Below are 22,249 nucleotides of genomic sequence, written 5' to 3'. Positions count from 1 at the left end.
TAAACGTGGAATGTTAAAGGGTTGGGAGTTCTGTTTAAAAGGGTGAGGACAGGAAACTGTTAAAGGTCTTGCATGCTGTTAGCAGGCTCTGCTTTGCTGGGACATCACTTCTTATGTACCCAGAAGCCGGGGACAGAGATGGAGAGGCAGAAGATACACAGTGCCGATCGACCCTGGGATTTGTGTCAATATCCAGATTATTTGCTGAGGAGAAGCAGTTCTCTGCTGGCTGTCACTTCCCCACTGTGCATCTCCAAAGGAATTACCTGTCCATCTCCATTGTGTGCTTACCGGCAGTGTGGTGCAAAAGCGTTGTCCCAGGCTAGCTGGGCTGCAAACTGGGGGACTGCCAAACTATACATGCACACATTGTTTATATAAATTTTACAAGGAGGGAAAAATGGAAAGAAGAGAAAATCTGATCTCCACACCATTGTTGGGCAAGTTGGCAGCACCTTGGGCCTGAGGGTACACTCGTTGCCAAATCTTGGCATGGGAGACTTTGTTCTGGAAATTGGGCTGGGAGTCTCTAGAACCTGAAGTTTGTGCTGGTAGAATTATGCCCCCCCCCCCCCCGTTGAGCTTACTGCCACTATTTTCATCTCTGTGTTACAATACCCCGATACTTCTCAACTTAAAAGAGGGAGAGGGAGATGGAGGAGAGGGAAGGGCAAGAAAGGGAGGGAGAGAGAAGAGGGGCAAGGGGGAAGAGATGAAAAGAAGGAGGAAGGAGGAGGAGGAGGAGAGGGGGGGGGGAAAGGTAGGCATAAGAAACTCACAAACAGAATGCTGCATAAGAAGGAAGCTTAGTGATCTTTCAAGCCAATAACCAATGACAGGCAGGTAAACTGATGCCAAGAAAGACCACATGCTGTGAGTCAGGGATAATGCATATAGAAAGGTCAAGTTTTCTTTCTCAGTCAAACTCTAGACACCAAGGAAATAAGGACAACAATCAATAAATGGGAATTCCAAAAACTAAAAATCTTTGGTGGAGCAAAGTTCACAGTTACCCAAGTGGGAAAAAAACAACCTACCTAAGAATGGCTGAAAATCTTTGCCAGCTGTGTGTCTAACAGGGGATTAACGTCTATAATATTCAAAGAGCACAAAAATCTAAGTAACAAGAAACCAAACAGACCCAGTGAATAAAAGGGCTAATAAGATAGACTGAGAGTTTGAAAAAGATAGAAACACAAATAGCCAATAGACATGCAAAAAAAAAAAAAAATGTCCAGCCTCCCTTGCCATCAAAGAAATGCAAATCAAAGCTATGTGGAGATGTCATTTGACTCTAGTCAGAATGTCAGTCATTGAGAAAATAAACAAGTGCTGAGAAGGGTGTGGACAACACTCCTGGTGGGAACGCAAAGTGTCCATCCTCTGTGGAGATTAGTATGAAGGTTTTCCAAAAGGCCAAACTAGATCTACTAAGTTTCCCAGCTTTTCCACACTAGGGTCTTGACACAAAGGACCCCTGATGTGGGGTTCTCCTCTGTATGCTGTGAATATGTTTTGTTAGCATTGATTAATAAAGAAGCTCCTTTTGGCCTATGGCAGGACAGAATAGAGCAAGGCAGGAATTCCAAGCAGAGATAGAGGAGAAAGTGGGCAGAGTCAAGGAGATGCCATGTAGCTGCTGAAGGAGACATGCATCCTCAAATTTTGCCAGTAAACCACGAGCCTCATGATAATACGCAGAATAATAGAAATGGGCTAATTTAAGATGTAAGAGCTAGCTAGAAATATGATTAAGCTATTGGACAAACAGTATTGTACTTAATATAGTTTCTGTGTCATTATTTCGGGGCAGCCTGGAAATGAACAAGCAGGCTCTGCCTACAGACCCCAAGTAAAGATGCCACATTAACACTTCCTGCAGTATTATTTGCAACAGTTAAACTATGGACCAGCGTAGATGCTCAAGAAGAGAGGAGTAGATACAGAGAATGTGGTACATATACATGTATATAAATATGCATGCACATACATACATATTTAGTCTTTAAAAAAAGAATAAAGCTGTGATATTTGCAGAAAGGTAGACTTGGCCTTTCATATTAAGTGAAGTTTTGGAAAGACAAGTGTCCTCTGCCTTTTCTCTGTGGTTCCTAGATGTCATACAGTCCTAGAAAATCACATATACGTGAAAAAAATGAAAGTGGGGTTGTCTAGAGAACAAAGAGAAAAAATGGGGTAAAAAATGGGGGGAGAATGGGCATGGGATGAGGACAGGGGGGGAAGTATGGGGGAGGGGCAAAGGTAGGAGAGTATGGAGGATCAAGAGAGGGTTGAGGAGTATGGGGTGTGATCAATGTGGAACACATATCTTTAATACTTAAAAAAATATAGACAAAGTCAAGTTCTCCAACTTTTACTTCAGCCTTTTCCCCCTTATGCAGATGCTCCCCAGATGGTAAGCTGTGCATGAGATGAGAAATCAAGAGTTCTTAGGGCCCCTGAACTGGAATGAGAATCTCCCTGGAAGAGTGTGATGTGAGGAGCCAAGATGGAGAGGGCATTTTGTGATGTACACTTGGTGCCTTCGGCCTTTCTTAAACTGTAATCCCTGGCCTTTGATACCAAGCTTCCACTGTCTGTCATACATCTCAATATGCCAGGCACATATTCTTAGGTCAACATCTGCCAGAGGGCTGGTAGAGAAAGACTCTGTAGTTAGGAAGTTGTCTTGTAATTAGGTTTAAGGTTTAGGCTCTTTATTTTCCCATTCTGTGACCAACATTGACAAGTGTCCAAATTCCTACACCACGGTGTTCTCAGCTATTAAGGGGCTGTGCTGGCAATTGTTGCCACACAGGATATGGTGAGGATTGAATAAAAGTTCTTAAGGCAACGTGCTCATGTGCTCAGAATAATAACTACCAGGGAAAGAAAAAGGAATGGGAGCTCTCTGCTCTGTGACGGGGGAAAGAAGAAAAGCTCCTTGTGGCCAGCTCACAGACTCACTGCTCAGTGGGCTGGCAATGCAGGTACTGCAAACTGCTGTAGGAGCTCAAGCAAGAAGTGAGAGAAAACTCAGAAGGGCTGGTCCAGGTATCTTAGGGGAGCGGGGAAGAACTGGAACCCAGTGACGCAAGTGGAAAAAAAATCCAAGTTAAGAAAGTGAGTAATACTTGACCCTAAGAAAAGTCAAAGAATGTTGAACCCAAAGCCAGCATCCCCTATTCAAAGGCTAGCCTCCTAGGACTGCCCTTCTCACCTGTAATCCACCCAGGGCTTCCAGGATCTTGTGTTACTAGTTAATTAAAAAATGTAACACAACATTATCATTTACAGATGCTCTATTATTTAAAGACACTTAACAAGCAAAAAGGAAAATTTAATGTCATATATATGGAAACGTATGCATATAAAATATATAAATATAACCGATGGTATCTTCTTGCCATAAAGTTCTCCACTCTTTTCTAACATATACAATGCCAAGCAGTAAATATAATAAAGCAATGTGGTTATTGATGACATTCATCCTCTCAATAAATGTTTATTAATCATCAATTATGAATCTGCTACCAGGGCACAGTGGAGGAGCTAAAGGGTGCAATGAAGCTAAGAGGAAGAAGAGGAGGTACGGAGAGAAGTGGGATCAGCACTCCCATCACCACATACAATGACTCTAGGAGAGGGAGGGGCAGAGAAGAAAAGTGGGGGAGAGGAAAAGAAGAAGGGGAAAGAATACAGAGTACCTGACAGAGTGATACCCTTAAAGTACATAATAATTACTCCACACTTCTCAGGGAAATTCTAAATAAAATTAAACTTCCATGGGTAAGAAAGTAAGAAAATCCATAGCATTTTAAACGAGACTTTCCCTCCCCAAACTAAATATACAAGGAGAAGCAGCTTCTTTCATCATTGTTTTACGAGTGTTTTGCCTGCATGTGTATATGTGTTCTATGTGAGTTCCTTGTGTTGCTGAAGGTCACAAGAGGACATCAGATCATCTGGAACTGGAGTTATAGGTGGTTATAAAACACCTTGTGTGTGTTGGGAACTGAATTTGTGTCCTTTGCAGGAGCAGCCCAAGTGTTCTTAACTACTGAACCAACTCTCTAGTCCTAAAAAGTCCACTAACTAAAGACCATGTGCTTGGGTGTGCAGCCTTCTCACACATCCCCAGCTCTCCCACAGATGAGTTGGTCCTGGTAGGGTGCCTTCCTTGTCACGAGTGGATAGCATCATCAACACAAATTTGTACCCTGGCCATCTCCTTTCATGGTTTTAGACCGTGCTCTAACTACAGAGCCTGCTAATTCTGTACCAATATCAAATGAGCAATGGTACCACATGTCTGTCACCCATGAGATCTGCAGTTCACAAGGTCTGTGGGAAGAGTTAAGGGCTGTCATTGATCAAGCCAAGTTCTACCATTAGGATGTGCAATCTTTGAGCACTTATTCCATCTCCGTTAAACTACAAGAGCAGTCAGCTTATCTAGAGCAAATTTACAGCCAGTTTGGGGGGAAAATTGCATATGTTTTACAGGTATTGCTTAAACTCATTCAGTTATCTGTGTGACGTCCAAATGACCTTCCCTAAGGGAAACTGTTCTCTCTGGCTTCATAGTGAAAATTGTAGTGTTTCCTTAAGCAGCTTCTTTGCTTGTCTCTCTTATATATTATGCACCTTTGCAGTCTATTTATGTTTCTCTTTTTGCCTTGGCTTCCAGGAAACTCGGACTTTTTTCTATATCTATTAAATAAAGAAATACAGATTTATATATGAACAAATATAATGCTCTCCCCCAAGACTTTTCTGTACATTCTTGCACCATCTAATTATAGTTTCAGAGGTTTTAGAAATAACTGTTTTGAGGGAGGATCAAGAGAAAGAATGAGAGAGAGAAAGAGAGAGAGAGAGAGAGAGAGAGAGAGAGAGAGAAAGAGAGAGAGGGAGGGAGGAGGGGGAGAGAAAGAAGGAAGGAAAGAAAGAACAAAAAAGAAGAAAGTATAGGAATATACACACAGAGATAGAAAGAGAGAAGAAGAAGAAGAAGAAGAAGAAGAAGAAGAAGAAGAAGAAGAAGAAGAAGAAGAAGAAGAAGAAGAAGAAGAAGAAGAAACAGAACTTTTTTTTCTTTTTGATTCCAGCTAAACAGGACAATCATTAAGATAGCTAGGTAAGACCATGGTGGAGGATAGCTCAGTCTGTGTGACACTGACTTTGCAAGCCAAGGACCTGAGCCCAAAACACATGTGAAAATCCAGTCACAGTTGTCTGCCTGCCTTTAATTCAAACACTGTGACAATGGAAACAGGCATCTCCCTGGGGCTCACGTGCAGCCAGCCCAGTCTATTTAGTGAGCCCCAGGCCAGTGAGAGAGATCCTGTCTCAAAAAATACAACGCAGACGGCACCTGGGAAATGACACCTGAACCTGATCTCTGGCCCTGACTTGCGTGCAAACAGACATCAACATGCCTTCCATACACCTGGATAAGGAAGCCATAAATGAGGCAGGCAAGGCCATCCATAGGTCACCATCTGCAAACCAAAAGTTTGCAGACTGGAGCTTGCTGTTGCCACGTAGAGTAGAGTAACCCAAGCTCTTGCTGTTTTACAAAAGACCTGGGGCATATCCCATTTGTTCCCCTGCAAATGTGGACCCCTCCCTCCATCTTTGGATGGCTTCTCTCTGCTGATGAGGACTTTTTGGAAGGTTCCTGTCAGGGCCTCTTGCTTTCATTTCTAATATTCAGCATGGTGTTACCGATGACTGTTCCAAGTCTACACAAAGAACCAAAACTCAACTCTCTCTATGGAAGAGAGGTGAGCCAGATCTTTTGGACTCATGTGACTGCCTATATATTTTATTCCTGCGTTGATAACAGTGCAAATCTGATATGATGATTTAAAGGAAGCCTCCCTTTTTCCCCCCCAGATGTAAGACCCTCCATTCTGCTGCTGCTGGCATCCAGATGTTTTTCCACATGAGTGATATCATAGGATTTAAAGTATACTGCTGCATATACAAGAAACAGCATAGGCACTAATCCACTCTGGCAGAAGGTCAAAAGAGAGGGTGAGCTTCTGGCCTGAGCTCAGCTGTAGGGAAGCAAATGTTTCAGGGAAGCAAAATATCAGTTCTGGAAACATCTCTCCAACGACACCTGTGTATCTCTGGGTTGGCACAGGTGGAAGGTTAGAGCAACTTGGCTGGAAAGGTGATGAGAGTTTAGTGCCATGTGCTAAAGAAGGCACCATAGTCACAGAAAATAATGACCAGCGACACAAAAAGGTGAGATGGTTGTTGCTTTGAGGAACTTTAGTGTTGGGAAAAAACATTTTCGTTCCTGGGTTTTATATCCAGGTCATCTCTTCGAAACAGAGGCCTGTTGGGCAATAAATGTGTGCTGTACTGTCCTAAGGACAGGCTTTGACGACATCAAATCATTAAAATAATAAGAGAAGGGCAAAAAAATAATGTTTTCCTGCTGCGGATGGGCAGAATATGCTGGAAGGTATTTTAACGAAGCGGGGCGGGGGATCCCCAACAAAGTCTGACCTGCTCCCTGATCTTAAGATTCCAGTGTCAATGCCAAGGGACCAACTTAAAAATACTCTGTGTAATTATCCAGCTAAACTTAACACACCCAAACACAGGGGCCCTGTGCCGGGGCTGTGACGACGCCTGACACATTCAGCCGTTTTCATCGAACTCAATTGAAGATACCCCAGCACCCCTCTGCAGTCTGCATCTTTGGTGTCAAACTCCATTTTCAATCCTTTATGTCAAATTTAAATTCATGGCAACTGCATTCAGATCTTGATAGAAGCCCCAATTTGCCTTGGACCCCAAATCCATTCCACTAGAAATACACGCACACACAAGAGTGGTCCGCACATACACGAGCCGGGCAAGTTCTCATTTAGCCAGGCAGGAGTGGGGACGCTGAGTGACGACCTGCTTGCTTTAGCCTTCGCACACCCTCTGATAAGAGTCTGTTGGGAACAAGGCTACTATCCAATCAGGTTGTCTCCGCTCTGCTGGAGAAGTCGTATGAGCACGGGCTCTTGTTTGGACCTTCACATTTGCCATGGCAGTTTTTTCCTATTGGTGGAGCTAAAACCACTATCAGTTTTTTTTAAGTGAGCTGAACAAATTGGTGGAACTGATGAAAAATGAATAATTTTGGCTCTAAACATACAGATCTGTTCCGTTCACCAAGATGATGAGCCCTTGATTTTTATACAAAGCCAACAGAAAAACCTGTATTGACAACCTACAATCTGATACAGCCGTCCAAAAAGGAAAGAGATCACCCTGTGTGCTATCACTAAGAAAACATTCTGAATGGCCCAGCGATAAGAACTGACCTCGCTTATGGAAATCATCTTTGCTTGGGCATCCATACATGCATAAAAAGGATGTTGTTTTTAAAAGCTCACTTTCTCTTTAATAATTGTCTGTTTTTCAAAAGCGATCAGCAGGTGCACCTCATTTCAAAAGCCTCTTGTCCTTCATAATACAATATTCATCACGATTACATAGTATGAAATAAAAAGTAGCAAAACAGAAGCGAGGGTAGTTCAATTAAATGCAACATAATCTCTGCTGCAGAAAAAAAAGAAAGAAAAAAGATAAGAGAAAAAGAGTGCTGTTGCTAAAATCAAGTTCTGATGAAAGAAAAAAAGGGAATATATTTCCACATATTTTTAATTATATAGAATTTCCTCAAACATGATTTTTCATAATATATTCCATTAAGTTAACATCATATTTGAAGAAAGAGCATTTTCCGATTTCATTTTAAGCCTGATTTTGAGCAATTACGGTGTCATTGTTCCACGGTAGAAAGGTTGAATTCATTTACTGTGTGGTTATGTTAGTTATGATTGATGTCTCTTCTCCAAATGATAAACCAATCACCCCGATGATGTAATGTCATTTTAAGAGTGCCATAATCACATTTCTCTCAAACTAGAAGCTCTGATGAGTTCTAATAAAGATTTATGGTAGATTAAAGGCCTTCATAATATCAACAATGGATTGCTCATTTGATGAGAGATTTGATTAGATAATTTTTTTTAAAAAAAAAAAGAATATGAGTTTGCTAAATATATCAGGCCTGGCTTTGAAGAAGGGCATGGGCTATCATAAGTAGCAGTCTATCAGTCCATTTTCTGAATGAATCATCCTAATATATTTAGGAGGTCCTCTATAATTTGAGAGGTTGGGACCATTGGTAGCTTATATTCATGGATAGAGCCAAAGCAGTCTTTTCGGAGAGTATTGTTGACATGCAAATCTCTCTCTCTCTTGCTCTTTTTTTAAATTTTTTTTTAAAATTTATTTATTATGTATACAATATTCTGTCTGTGTGTATGTCTGCAGGCCACAAGAGGGCACCAGACTTCATTACAGATGGTTGTGAGGCACCATGTGGTTGTCGGGGATTGAACTCAGGACCTTTGGAAGAGCAGGCAATGCTCTTAACCACTGAGCCATCTCTCCAGCCCCTCTCTCTTGTTCTTAATGAGTGGGTTGATGAACATCACAAGGGGCTGTCTCAGAAGGCAGTGCCAAAGCTTTGGGTCAAGAGTAGTTCATTTGTGCCACAACCTCCCCTCCAGGTCATGGGTATTGAATCCTTAGGTAAATCCTGGGCCCTCCTCTATATTCATTTGTTCAGGTGTACATTCTACCAAGGGATAAATCCAAAATAAGGCCTGGCTATTGTTGTACTTGGGCCAATTCTATCTAAGACGTAGAGAGTGGGAGGAGTTGAGACACAAAATCCTCAAAAGTAGAGTGGAACCTCGTGTTCCTTCCTGCTGTCCCGTGAACATGAAAACCCAAACAAGTCCTCTGAATTTAGAAGCTGTGTTTATCCCAGTGCCTCGTGATCAGCTCGTTAAATTCAAGGGAAGGGCACCAGCAGAGGGTCATAGAGAGGTCGTACCCCAAACACTTCAGTCTTCGCACGATATTTCGTAATCATGTCAAGGGAGCACATTTTAATCGCAAAACTATATAAAACAAGCAAGGAAGGGGAAGTCAGAAGCTACTGATAAAAAAAAGCAAGGGAACTAAGAGGCACATGAATAGGGCGTGTGAGGGTGTCCAGGGTCACTTGGCTGTGACCAGAATCAGAGTAATACAAAATTCAATATTCCCATGTCTCCCCACACTTCACCTTTGAGCCCAGCACGCTCTCACAAGTAGCCATGGGCAAAATCCTCCCACAAAAGGAGGCTCAGAGACTGTTTGAATCAGTAAAAAACCTCCCCAACAGCTGTGACCTTCAACAGATGCATCTTAGAACGGCCACACCACGAAAATGACGAATGCTTTTCACCTTGATGCCTCCCACAGCACCTTCGCCCCTTCTTTGTGTCAATAGTTGTCCCTTTGTGGGAGACTCATGAAGGTCAGGCACAACACAGCACACATTCAGACACCACAGAGTTTCCTTACCACTGCTGGCGGCTTGCTGGGGCCCTGAGCATGCTCTGAGCAGGTATGAATTGGGGGAGAATTCCTCATCAGGGTTGGTGTCCATGATCTGATGGGAGGTGTTGCTGTCTAGCAATGGCATCTGGCAGCTAACTGGTGGAGGATTATGGGAGCTAGGCAGCTGAGCAGATGGGAGGAGGCTAGACGAGGATGTAGGTGGAATGGGACGACCTGGGAAAGAGGACAGAGGGGTCAAAGGTCAGCAATGAGTGTCATGAGAGCATCCTAAGAAAGTCACATTGAAACCAGCTCACAATATATAATATATCTGTTAATGAGGCGCTCCAGATGAGCTTTACAATGGTTTTGATGTTTTCTTCAACATCCCAAATACATATGATACTTGATCCTTTATTAATATAATTCAGAGAAGGGCATCCATTTGAACAAAATCAGTCTAGAAAAGTCTAGTTCTTTCTATCTAAGCCTTCCTCATCTCTCCCTAAACCATCTCCTTGCTGGTCTCCCAATAACTGTTCTTGCGAAATTGCCCATCAACTTTGGCACTATTCCATCTCTTTCCCACAGAAGTTAAGATGGCATTTCATAGGTAGAAATCAGGCCCTATCTTCGCACCCTCTAACAACTTTCCATTGTATGGGGAAAGAAATCTGAACTCCTTACAATGCTACGCATGCTCTGCCTTCTCTGGATGGTAGCTGTTCGCCTACTTCCTTTACCCAGAGGGCACCCTTCCTCCTCTCCACCTGGCTCTTTACTCTCCACTCAATTGAGAATTCTTATTTCTCTTGCTTGAACATGTCAAGTCACCCCACCTTTACATAGATTTGCATTCCCAACTTAGTGGATCCTCCTCCCTACCCCCACTGCTTCTACCTCCTGGCCAATATTCTCCAGACTTCGGCTTCTCTCCAGTAAAGTTCTCTGTGTTTGCCTACTTGAAACAGGAGCTACTTTTTCTAGCCTCTCTGCCCATTTACATGTCCTCATAGACGTTATTATCTGTCGCTCAGACTTGTATCCTCAGTGAAGAAATAAGGTGGCTACAGTAAGACCAAATCCTTTAGCTTAGAGCAGAATGTGAAAACAGGTGGAGAGGGCCCCTGTTTTCATGCCAGTGAGTCGGTCAGTCATTGTATCACATGGTTTATTTGAACGTCATGGCAGATTCCCATGCGGCAAAGCATGGCTGCTCCGTGCCAGAAGGAACAGCAGTCATGCCAGTAACGTGGAATTGCCCTTGGGTAGAGGAGGTCCCTTTCACACGGACGACTAGTGGATCCTCTTTCTCCATGGCATCGGCCTCCTGACATCGGCTTCTGAGCAATGACAACTATTATGTGTTCATCACCAACTGTATCCTTGTATTTAGGGTCATCAGAATTGGTGACCGGCTGGTTTGTTCATAAGCAAACTAACGGAAATGAGCAAGGAAGAGCAGCCCATGAAGCTGGGGTGGGAAGGGGAGGGTAGGATGTTTGGAAAACAAATGAGATTCAGACAAACAGTTCAATCCTGGAAAGTGTCTATGCCTGAAGAATTGCGCTTTCCTGAAGAACTGCGTACACAGAGGTATTTTCAAACATTCAGGTAGATACCAACGCTTGCCGCTACTTTCACAACTGCATTTTCTGAATTTATATGAAATATACTACATGGTGACCTAGATGGATGATTTGGGTTCAACAAGGGCATGTGTGTTGCTGAAGCCTAAGGATCCCCCGCCATCGAGACCTCCTCTGAGGGGTGAGGAACCAGCAGGGCTCAGGTGATAAAAAGCAGGGCAGTGGAGTGCGCCAGCATAGGATACGACAGGGGCGGAGGAAGGGGATGCTTGGTAGCGGTCAGGGCAGACAAGAAAAGAAAGATCCCTGAAAGAACGGAAGCTTAAGTATGTCTCTGAAGAAAATGCTCTCTGGCGGGAGAGAACACGATGAACCGTAGCAATGAGGACTTATGCCACCGTTAGCACGCCACCCTTTGCAGGGACAGAAATGACGCCCTTTGGAGGGACCAAAAGCGACCCAAAGCTGACGAGATTAAGATACTTTTAAAGTTTAAATGGCTTTTAGGTTTTAAATTTCTATGTCTCTAAGTATGTTCCTACATGTATGTGCGCGTTCCCATGGAAGCCAGATGAGGGTGGATACGAGCTGACCAATGTAGGTGCTGGGAACCAAACTTGGGTTCTCTGGAAGAGCTGCTCCCAGCCACCGAGGCATCTCTTCAGTCCTAAAGCCTAAATCATACGTTTCTTGATCAGTAACATAATTGAAATGATGACAAACCATCCCTGAGAAGTCCGTGGGCAAATGGAGTTTGATTTGAAGCATGCAATACATTCGCAGGTGTTAGGGAATAATATAAGAGATGGCATTTTTTTTTCAGTTGCTTTGGACTGGGTGCCATGGAGTTTTATCAGAATCAATGTGAGCATGTAGTCAATAATTCTCTCTTCAAACAATAAAACTATAGCTACCACCATTGGAACTATTATTGATTATTGCATGGTCTCTCTCTCTCCCTTTGCTGCATTGGTTTGTTTGCTTGCACCATCTCTCTTAGTCTCCAAAACAACCTCGTTAGGTGGGGATGACCACGTATCCCCATCACGTGTGACAATAGAATATTTTCATTTTATAGATGAGGAAACGGAAACAAAGAAGAGAAGTTCAACCGTCAGCAAGATGTCAAGGGCAGGGCTTAAACTTAGGCTTGTCTTCCTCAAATCCACCCTGCACCTATACATGATGCTTGCCCAAATAGCATGGTAATATGGGAATGAAAATAATAACTATAATAATATAGGAAATTTGTACAAGAGAGATACTTCAAGGTGCCTCTCCCCAATCCCAGGGCTTTTTCCAGATAGGAGCAGGGCACATCTTTGAACAGCCACACATAGCAACTATCATGGGTCAGAGTTCAAAGTTTTCATTGTTATTTTGTTTTGATGTTTGTAGCGACGTTACCCTCCACCCTTCTTCAAGGCTTCTGACTGCAGTTGGGTCCTGCCCAGGTCCTGTGACATCAGTGCTGATGTCCACTTAGCAGGAAGGCTTTAAAGTGTGTGCTACTGAGGCATGTCTGAAACCGAATGTTGAAGAACAAGGATGGCTGGGAGCCAATTTCTTTTTTTTTAAAAAATTCCTTTGAGTGACTGAGGTGGAACTAAGGTTCAAGTGCAATTTTCCAGGAGCCTGATAGGATAGTTGCTGTGAAATCATTCTTTACACGACCTTCTGGGAATTTTGTTCGGTGTGAATTCATTTCACGAAGTGCAAACAACAGAACTTTTTAACATCCACAAATACTGACAAGGCAAGAAGAGTCACAACACGATGGAAGCCCTGGGGTTGCTTTGTGTACTGTGACTCTGCATCATAACATCGTGGGACTCTCGGTAGCTCCCCACTCCTCTGAATTCCTCCATTTTGCTTTGGTTGTTTCTTTCATTCTGCATGCTGGTACCTGCCACTACTTGGAAAATTTCTGAGTCCCTAGATCTGCCCCAACCCAAACAGTGGTCTGTTCTCTATTTGTTAGGTCGTTTGCTACTTTTGTCGGCTTAGGCTACATTTGCCCCTGATTATTCCAACTGACAGAGACCATCTGTGTAGATACAAGCAGGTTCCAAAGTACAGGGGGGAAAGCTGGAACTTAGCTGGCTCCCTTTGTGGACTCTGTTTCCTTACAAAAAAACCTTAGGGTGGGCAAGCAGCTAACCAGGTGACATGTTCTAGCTTGGTTCCCAGGATACGGATGTCAGAAACTCCTCATTCCCAATGGGTTCCCCAGCTTCTTTGTGAATGAGTACGAAGTCCTCAGCAAATGGACAGGAAGCCATATTTCTGATTGGTCACAAAGCAAAAAGGTACACGCAAAGGCAGCAATATGTCATTTATTAAGCTCCTATGGTCTTGCACACGTGTAAATGTGTATGCACATGGGTTTTCCAAGATCCCCCATGTAAATCAAACTCTGATTAACTGCACGACTGGATCCTCCATGACCTTAAGCAAAGAGACTAATTCAGTTTGCTAATATATCTGTCTTCAGACAAGTAAGATTTTGTTATAAAAACTCTGTTATAGCTAGACCTGAAGCCAGACAAAGCAATTCCGTGCAATGTCTGATAGACGGATTATGGCTGTTGAAATGCCATGTGGAGAAGGATTCTGGTGTGCACTTGCTTCCAGTGGGAAGAGAGTGACATCATCCATTAGAAAACACATAGCCTTGGACGAGGAGAGGCAGCAGATGTCCAGGGCTGATTTGCCATCCGTGCTCCAGGTTCTCGGTCTTCTCCCACTGCAGTCGTCCTGAAAGCTTCACCACACACCGTCTGTGGTGGGAATCGGGCTCCAACTCCCATCATGTCCATCACAGTGCCATTTTGCTGTGCACACAGATTCAGGCCCCGTCTTTGAGACTTCATCCAACAAGTTCAAAAGGCTACCATTTCTGTTCCTCCTCCCCAAACGATAAATAGTCACAGCGAAATTGATGCTCTACCCGGCCATTTGAAATATCTTCCCTAATTGATGACAGAGGGTGTGCCAGAGAACAATGGCCCCAAATTCACTTGAAATAACTGGCTCTTTTTCATTGGGAAAGATTGATAGGGAGCTGATATTAAAGTGTTCTGTGTAGGCAATACATAATTGATTTATGCAGTGACGGGGTGTCAGGATATTTGGTGGAGCAGAGAGATACACTTAAGACATGACAAAATAAAAAAGCGGCACCAGGAACAAAGGAATACAAAGATAAATCTGATCAGTGCTCTGATAGCTACTTGTCATGTTGCTGTGACAAAATACCTAGCCAAAGCCACCGATGGAAGGAAGGCTTCCTTTGCTCTCTTAGTTCAAATGAGAACAGGAGGAGCTTGAGACAGCAGGTCACGTTGTATCTACGGTCAGGAGGCAAAGACCAAGGCGTACACAGATTCTGGACCCCACTATTCATAATGGGTAGGTTTTCCTGTCTCAAATGACCTAGGTAACCCCCACCCCCAAAGCACACCCAGATGGACACTTGTCTCCAAGATGATTCTAGAGCTCCTTGGGTTGACAATGGCATTAACTTCCACACTCCTCACCAATTCCATGTAGTATGAGATCTTGCTTTATGCTGAGCACGGAACTAAATAATTTCACACACACTCTCTCCTTTAACACCCACAAAACTTTCAAGAACTAATTACATTCTAATTTTTCTCCCATTTATAGGTAGGAGAAGCTGAGATCAAATCTTGCCCCATTAGCAGCTCGGAAGCTACAGTTTGAACCCCAGTCTTCAAACCTTAGCCTTACGTGGTTCATTCTACTAGTACCTACACAAGTATTGCTTACTGGTGGCCAAAAAGTGCACCTTGGTGCTCTTCTGGCATACACCACAGAATTCAACCCCAAGGAGGTAGCTAACCATAGGCAGAAACCCGAAAATCCCCTATGGTGCCATAACCTTAAGGACTTCATAAAATAGTGTCCATTGTTGAGTTCAAGCAAAACAGCGGACTAGAGCATTTAAACAACTTTCCTTAACGACGGTTTGCAATCCCTGCCAGCCCATTTAGCTATTTCACCAAGCCATATTCTGGGAGAGTGTGAGGCTTGAACGGCTGTGGGTGTCTTTCTACCAAGGGGGAGAGAGGATCTTGTCTGTGAATAAAGTCAATGGAAGATGAGAAGGGAAGTGGGAAGCTGAAGAAAACTTACTGATTAATGTCAGTAGAACAGCCAGATTCAGCCAAACCCGAAGCACCCCAGCCTCCCCCCAACTTTTCAAAATATGAATCAATTGATTCCCCACGCCAACCTTTTATGTTCCTCTTTTAACCCAACTTTGAGTCTGTTGTTGCCACTTAGGCGGGAAATCAGCCTTCCTCAAACTGATCATCAAGCCCAAGTGGGAAAAACGACATGGCCAACACCACAAAGTCATTTAGCGGAACTAGAAACAGATTCCAGCCATTCTGCCCCCAGAAAAAGAATTTGCATGGTCTTTAGGCTGAGTCCCTTCCTGTTAAATAACAGGAGATGGAACATGGGATCCCAGAGAAAGTATTTCTTGTGGGAAGTAACCAATGTGCTTATAAGAACATTGCAGGCCGGGCGATGGTGGCGCATGCCTTTAATCCCAGCACTCGGGGGGCAGAGGCAGGCAGATCTCTGTGAGTTCGAGACCAGCCTGGTCTACAGAGCTAGTGCCAGGACAGGCTCCAAAGCCACAGAGAAACCCTGTCTCGAAAAACTAAAAAAAAAAAAAAAAAAAAAAAAAGATAGCAAGTTTTCTGGACTCAGTACTGCAAGAAACTCAACCTCAACGCATCGATACAAAGCCACCGTGACTGGGGGTACTGAATTTCTTTCCTACATCTTAAATGTTTGTTTGCAGAACAAAGATAGCTGTGTTCTCCTGCCACTGTATCATGACAGAGCTCAGACCAGCCTTGAATTCATGATTTTCTTGCCTCGGCCTCCCCAGAGCACAAATGCTTTTTAAGAACACAACCACCTCCACACCCAAAAGAAATTCTAATCATAACTGCAGAATGCAAAAATGATATTTGGTAAGTGAAGCATCTCAAAATTAAAATATAGATTTCATACTATATATTTTAGTTTTATATAAATTTATCTTCCCAATTAAAAATATTTCCGTTCAATCTCCTGCTATATCACTTCATCTCCACGAGAGGATTATTGCTGCTGCACAAGAGTAATTTGATAGTAATGTCTGCAGGTTATACCAGTAGTGGCAGGGGAACGGAGGCTTTTAGCATTGAGTAGGCAGAGGTTGGGGAGGCTGCTAACCACCTTACAAGTCTCAGGACAGTCCCTCATAAGGAAGAATGGCCCATCCTCACATGAAGTGGGCTGAGAAACCCCGAAATCAAATGTGTAGTGGCTTGGGATCAGAATACACAATGTGGTTCTGGTCAGTATTACATCAACTCAGTTGCTTTTTTTTTGACTGATAAAAACTGGGCAGATCCGTGGGGTGTGACTCAGGGTATAGAACCTGTCTAACATGCACAAGTCCTAGAGTTTGAGTCCCAAAACCAAAGAAGCAGTTGATATGTATTAGGAGCAAAATGTGTGATTCTATCAGCACTCTCTTGCCCACATGTAGACATCAAAGGAGGAAATTTATATTATCAATAGGAATCAAATATGGGGACTTATGCATGTTTGAGAGAAGTGAAATTTGCTTGCAGTGAGTGTAATCAGTTATTGAGAGGCATAGACCTTCCCGGGAGCTTGGAGAGCCCTGCATGCCATGAAGGAGTTGAGAGCTTCTACTATGGAAGGAGACTCAATGCTAGAACACAGTTCTAGGTTATGCGCCCTCATCCAAGGGATTTGCATTCTGGCCTCTTAGGTCTTCTCAGTGCGGGTAGTCCTGGGCTAACTGGGTTCGCTCTATTCTCTATTGTGCCGTGGAAATTTTTGATTGTTTTTCTAGTGCGAGACCTAATTGCCTGCTTCACTCCCACTTCAGTGAAGCAGAGCCCAGTTAAGCATTGTCTTGAAAACAAATTATTTTCCAAAGATGCTGCTGGCAGAACCCTTGCTATTGCACCCAAGCTCTTGCACTTAACTTATTGGAAAGGTGGCAAGCCATTGGACCTGATGCAGGAGCACCAGCAGGAACTGCCTTCGCAGTTTGGGGCTGTGTATACTTGGGTGTTGCCACTACATCTCACCAGGATGTGTGTTTACACATCACACTTCCCAAGCAGCTCTGCACTTTAGGAGGTGTCAGATTCAGATCAGGTTATAGAGATGGAGGTTAGAGTTCACTTGTGAAATATTTTCTGTAATTCCTTAGGCCGTGTCTTTCATATTCATGAGGCAAAATGGAATGACTCAGCGTAGCTTGCTCGTGTGAGGATACGGATCTTTCTTGTAGGCAGGGACAATACTTTTTATTAACATGTTGTGGAACTTCAAATGCTTTCTTTGAAATGAATTTTTGGAGATTTTTTGGAGATGTGTGTGCGTGTGTGTGTGCCAAGTGTATAGCCCATAGGTGCCTTGCAGGCCAAAAGGCTTCACTCTCCTGATACTATAGTTACAGGCTGTTCTGAGTTGCCTCATGAGCATGCTGGGATCTGAACTGAGATTTTCTGCTAAGAGAACCAAGTGTTACTAACTGTGGAATCCTCTTTCTAGTTCCTCAAACACATTCTGCCTAGAAAATCTATTTGCCCCTTCATTAGTATCTTGATGATTTGACAGAATTATCATTTGTTGAAATGTAGTACTGCTTGGCATAATGCTCTGTGGGGGTGGGCACACTCCTTGTCTATATATGCCCACTGAACATGTCATATGAGTCCAGCCTAACTAGGAGCCAAACTCTCATTGTGTATAACAGATTTCTATTTAAGTAGTATGAGGCCAATGATTACCATACTGAAGAGCACAGTCTAGGCAGCATGCCATAGATTGGATCTTAAATGTCCTCCAAAGGGCCATGTTGCAAACATTGGTCATGGGTGTGATGCTATTGAGAGAGACTAGCTTACTTCAAGAGTGGGGCCTAGTGAGAAGCTTTTGAGTCACTGGGGGTGTCCCTGTGTAGGATACTGTGGTGAGGCACTCTGATCTGTCCCCATGAGAGTTTGGCTCCATTATGGGCTCTAACCATGCAGTGTGGTCTCAGCATAGGCTCAGATAAGATAGGGCACTCACGGATAGACAGAAACCTTCCAAATTATAAGACAAAGTGAACATTTTCTCTTTATAAACTGATCATTCAAGGTGTTTGTTACAGTATCCGAAAAAACATCTAACACATATGGTTCAGGATGTCTAGTCTCTGTTGTCTCTCCTTTCTGTCTCTCTTCTATATAAAACCCAACATACTTCTGGATGCACAAACTTTTTCATGTCACACATCTTAGTTTTCACAAGGCTGCCCACTAGATACACAACACTGTTCTAATTCATACTTACATTAATTAATTAATTAATTTCATATAGGTGTATGGGGGCATATGCCATGTCATGCATGTAGAAGTTGTATGTGGAAGTCAGAGGATAACCTTTAAGAATTGGCTCTTCACAAATGCAAGCATAAACAGCAGAATACAAGAGGTGGAAGAGAGAATCTCAAGTGTTGAAGATACGATAGAAGAAATAGACTCATCAGTCAAAGAAAACATTAAATCTAACAAAAGCTTAACATAAAATATCCAGAAAATATGGGACACCATGAAAACACCAAACTGAAGAATAATAGGGATAGAAGAAGAAGAAGTCCAACTCAAAAGCACAGAAAATATATTCAACAAAATCATAGAAGAAAACTTTCCCCACCTAAAGAAAGATATGCCTATGAATATTCAAGAAGCTTACAGAAAACCAAATAGACTGGATCAAAAAAAAATGTCCCCTCGCCACTTAATAATCAAAACACTAAACATAAAGAAAGAATATTAAGAGCTGCAAAGGTAGAAGGTCAAGTAACATTTAGAGGCAGACCTATCATAATTATACCTGTCTTCTCAATGGAGACAATGAAAGCCAGAAGGTCCTAGTCAAGTGTTATGTAGACACTAACAGACCACAGATGCCAACCCAGACTACTATACCCAGAAAAACCTTTCAATTATCATAGACAAACAAAGCAAGATATTCCATGAAAGAACCAGATTTAACCAATACCTAGCCACAAATCCAGCCCTACACAAAGTACTAGAAGGAAAACTCCAACCCAAGGAGGTTAGCTTAATCCACAAAAACACAGATAATAGAAAAATCTCACAGCAGCAAATCCCAAATAAGGGAAACACACACACAGCGACATCACCAGCAATGAAAACTAAAATAACAGGAACTAGCAATCACTGGTCATTAATATCCCTTAATATGAATGGACTCAACTCACCTATAAAAAGACACAGGCTAATAGATTAGATACTAAAACAGAATCCATCCTTTTGCTGCATACTAGACACATACCTCAACCTCAAAGACAGATATCACCTCAGAATAAAGGTCAAACAGACCTAAGAAACAAGCTGGTGTGGCTATCCTAATATCTAACAAAATAGACTTTAAACTAAAATCAATCAAAAGAGAAAAAGATGGACATTTCATATTAGTCACAGGAAAAATCCATCAATTCTGAACATCTGTGCCCCAGATACAAGGGTACCCTCATATGTAAAAGAAACACTACTAAAGCTTAAATCACACATTAAACCTCACACACTATGTGTGGGAGACTTCAACACTCTACTTTCACCACTGGACTAGTCTGTCAGACAGAAATAAGGGAACTAACAGACGTTATTACTCAAATGAACTTAACAAAGATTTACAGAACACTCCATCAAACATAAAAAAAAAATACCTTCTTCTCAGCACCTCATGGAACCTTCTCAAAAACTGACCACATACTAGGCAAAAAAGAAAACCTCAACAGACACAAAAATTGAAATAACCTGATTTAACTTATAGTATCACTATGGCTTAAAATTAGAACTCAACAGCAACACTAATTTCAAAAAGGCCACAAGCACATCAAAATTAAAGAATACTCACCTGAATCACCAATGGGTCAAGGAAGAAATAAAGGAAGAAATTAAAGACTTTCTATAATTCAATGAAAATGACCACACAACATACCCAAATTTATAGGACACAATGAAAGCAGTGTTAAGATGAAAGTTCATAGCACTAAATGCCTACATAAAGAAGCTGGAAAAAAATCCCACACTAGTGAGTTAATAGAACACCTGAAAACTCTAGAACAAAAAGAAGCAAACTCACCCAGGAGCTGAAATCAACAAAATAGAAATAAAGAAAAGAATACAAAGAATCAATGAAACAAAGAGTTGGTTCTTCCATAAAATCAACAAAATAGACTAATCTTTATTCAAACTAACCAAAAGGCAGAGAGAAAATATCCAGATTAACAAAATCAGAAACAAAAATGGGGACATAGTAACAGATATGGAAGAAATCCAAAGAATCATCAGGTCATACTTTGAAAACCTGTACTACACAATTTGGAAAACTTAAAGGAAATGGACAACTTTCTCAATGAAAGTTACCAAAATTAAATCAAGACCAGATAAGCAAAAACTAAATAGACCCATAATTGCTAAAGAAGTAGAAATGGTCATCAAAAGTCTCCTAACTAAAAAAAAAAAGTCCAGAACCAAATGGCTTCAGCTCAGAATTCTACAAGATTTTCAAAGAAGAACTAATACCAGTATTCCTCAAATTTTTCCGCATAATAGAAACAGAAGGAACATTGCCAAACTCTTTTTATGAGGCTACAATTACCCTGATACCCAAATCACACAATGACATTACTAAGAAAGAGAAGTAAGACCAATCTCACTCATGAACATTGATGCAAAACTACTCAATAAAACACTGGCAAACTAGATTCAAGAGCACATCAGAAAAATCATGCACCATGACCAAGTAGGCTTCATCCCAGAGATGCAGGGATGGTTCAACATACAAAAATCTGTCAATGCAATCCACCGTTACATCCACAAACTGAAACAACAACAACAACAACACATGATCATCTCATTAGATGCTGAAAAAAACTTGCATAAAATACAACATTCCTTCATGATAAAGGTCTTGGAGAGAACAGGGATACAAGAAACATACCTAAATATAATAAAGGCAATATACAGCAAGCCAACAGCCAAAATCAAACTAGATGGGAGAAACTCAAAGCAATTCCACTGAAATCAGGAACAAGACAAGGTTGTCCACTTTCTTCATATTTTCTCAATATAGTACTTGGGGTCCTAGCTAGAGCAATAAGACAACAAAAAGAGATCAAAGGGATAAATCAGATAAGAAGTCAAACTCTCACTATTGCTGATGATATGATAGTTTAGATAAGTGACTCCAAAAATTCTACCAAGGAACTTCTACAGCTCATAAACACCTTCAGTGATGTAGCAGGATACAAGATTAACTCAAAAAATCAGTAGCCTTCCTATACACAGATGATAAATGGGCTGAGAAAGAAATCAGAGAAACATCACCTCTTACAATAGTCACAAATAACAAAAAGTATCTTGGAGAAACTCTAAACAAACAAGTGGAAGACCTGTTTGACAGGAACTTTAAATCTTTGAAGAAAGTAATAGAAAAAGACACAAGAAAATGGAAAGATCTCCCATGCCCTTGGGTAGGGAGAATTAAAATAGTAAAAATGGCAATCTTACCAAAAGCAATCTACAGAGTCAATGTAATGCCCATCAAAATCAAAATTCTCCACAGACCTTGAAATAACATATGGAACAAATGGAAAAGTAAAAAACCTAGGCTAGCCAAAACAATCCTGTACAATAAAGGAACTTCTGCAGGCATCACAATCCCTGACTTCAAACTCTACTACAGAGCTACAGTAATGAAAACAGCTTGGTATTGGCATAAAAACAAACAGGAGGACCAATGGAACCAAATAGAAGGCACAGATATCAACCAAGACATTTACAAACACCTGATCTTTGACAAAGAAGCAAAAAATATAACATTGAAAAAGGAAGCATATTTAACAAATGGTGATGACATAGTTGGATGTCAACTTGTAGAAGAATGAAAATAGTTCCATATCTATCACCATGCACAAAACTCAAGTCCAAATGGATCAGAGACCTCAGCATAAAACCAACCACACTGAACCACTGTACCACACTACTGAAGAGAAATTGGGAAGTACACATGAACATATTGTCACAGAAGACCACGTCATCAATATAACCCCAGTAGCACAGACACTGAGAGAATCAGTTAATAACTGACAAGCTTCTGTA

The 22,249-nt window shown here is 41.9% G+C and overlaps 1 protein-coding gene across 3 annotated transcripts in view; it reads right to left on the bottom strand.

Moving 5' to 3' along the window:
• Positions 1-22,249, bottom strand: part of Tenm2 (teneurin transmembrane protein 2) — a 424,931-nt gene that overhangs the window by 360,157 nt on the left and 42,525 nt on the right. For all 3 annotated transcript variants that reach the window (XM_050138699.1, XM_050138700.1, XM_050138701.1), the window contains exon 2: positions 9,439-9,648. In XM_050138699.1, the coding sequence (XP_049994656.1) occupies positions 9,439-9,648 (210 nt within the window). The remainder of the gene's footprint in view (positions 1-9,438; positions 9,649-22,249) is intronic.

Source organism: Alexandromys fortis, unplaced genomic scaffold (assembly GCF_014885135.2).
Source record: "Alexandromys fortis isolate MF-2015 unplaced genomic scaffold, M_Fortis_MF-2015_v1.1 scaffold_11, whole genome shotgun sequence".
NCBI lineage: Eukaryota > Metazoa > Chordata > Mammalia > Rodentia > Cricetidae > Alexandromys > Alexandromys fortis.
The sequence above is the reverse complement of the archived record's forward strand: the minus strand, read 5'-3'. Positions and strand labels throughout refer to the sequence as shown.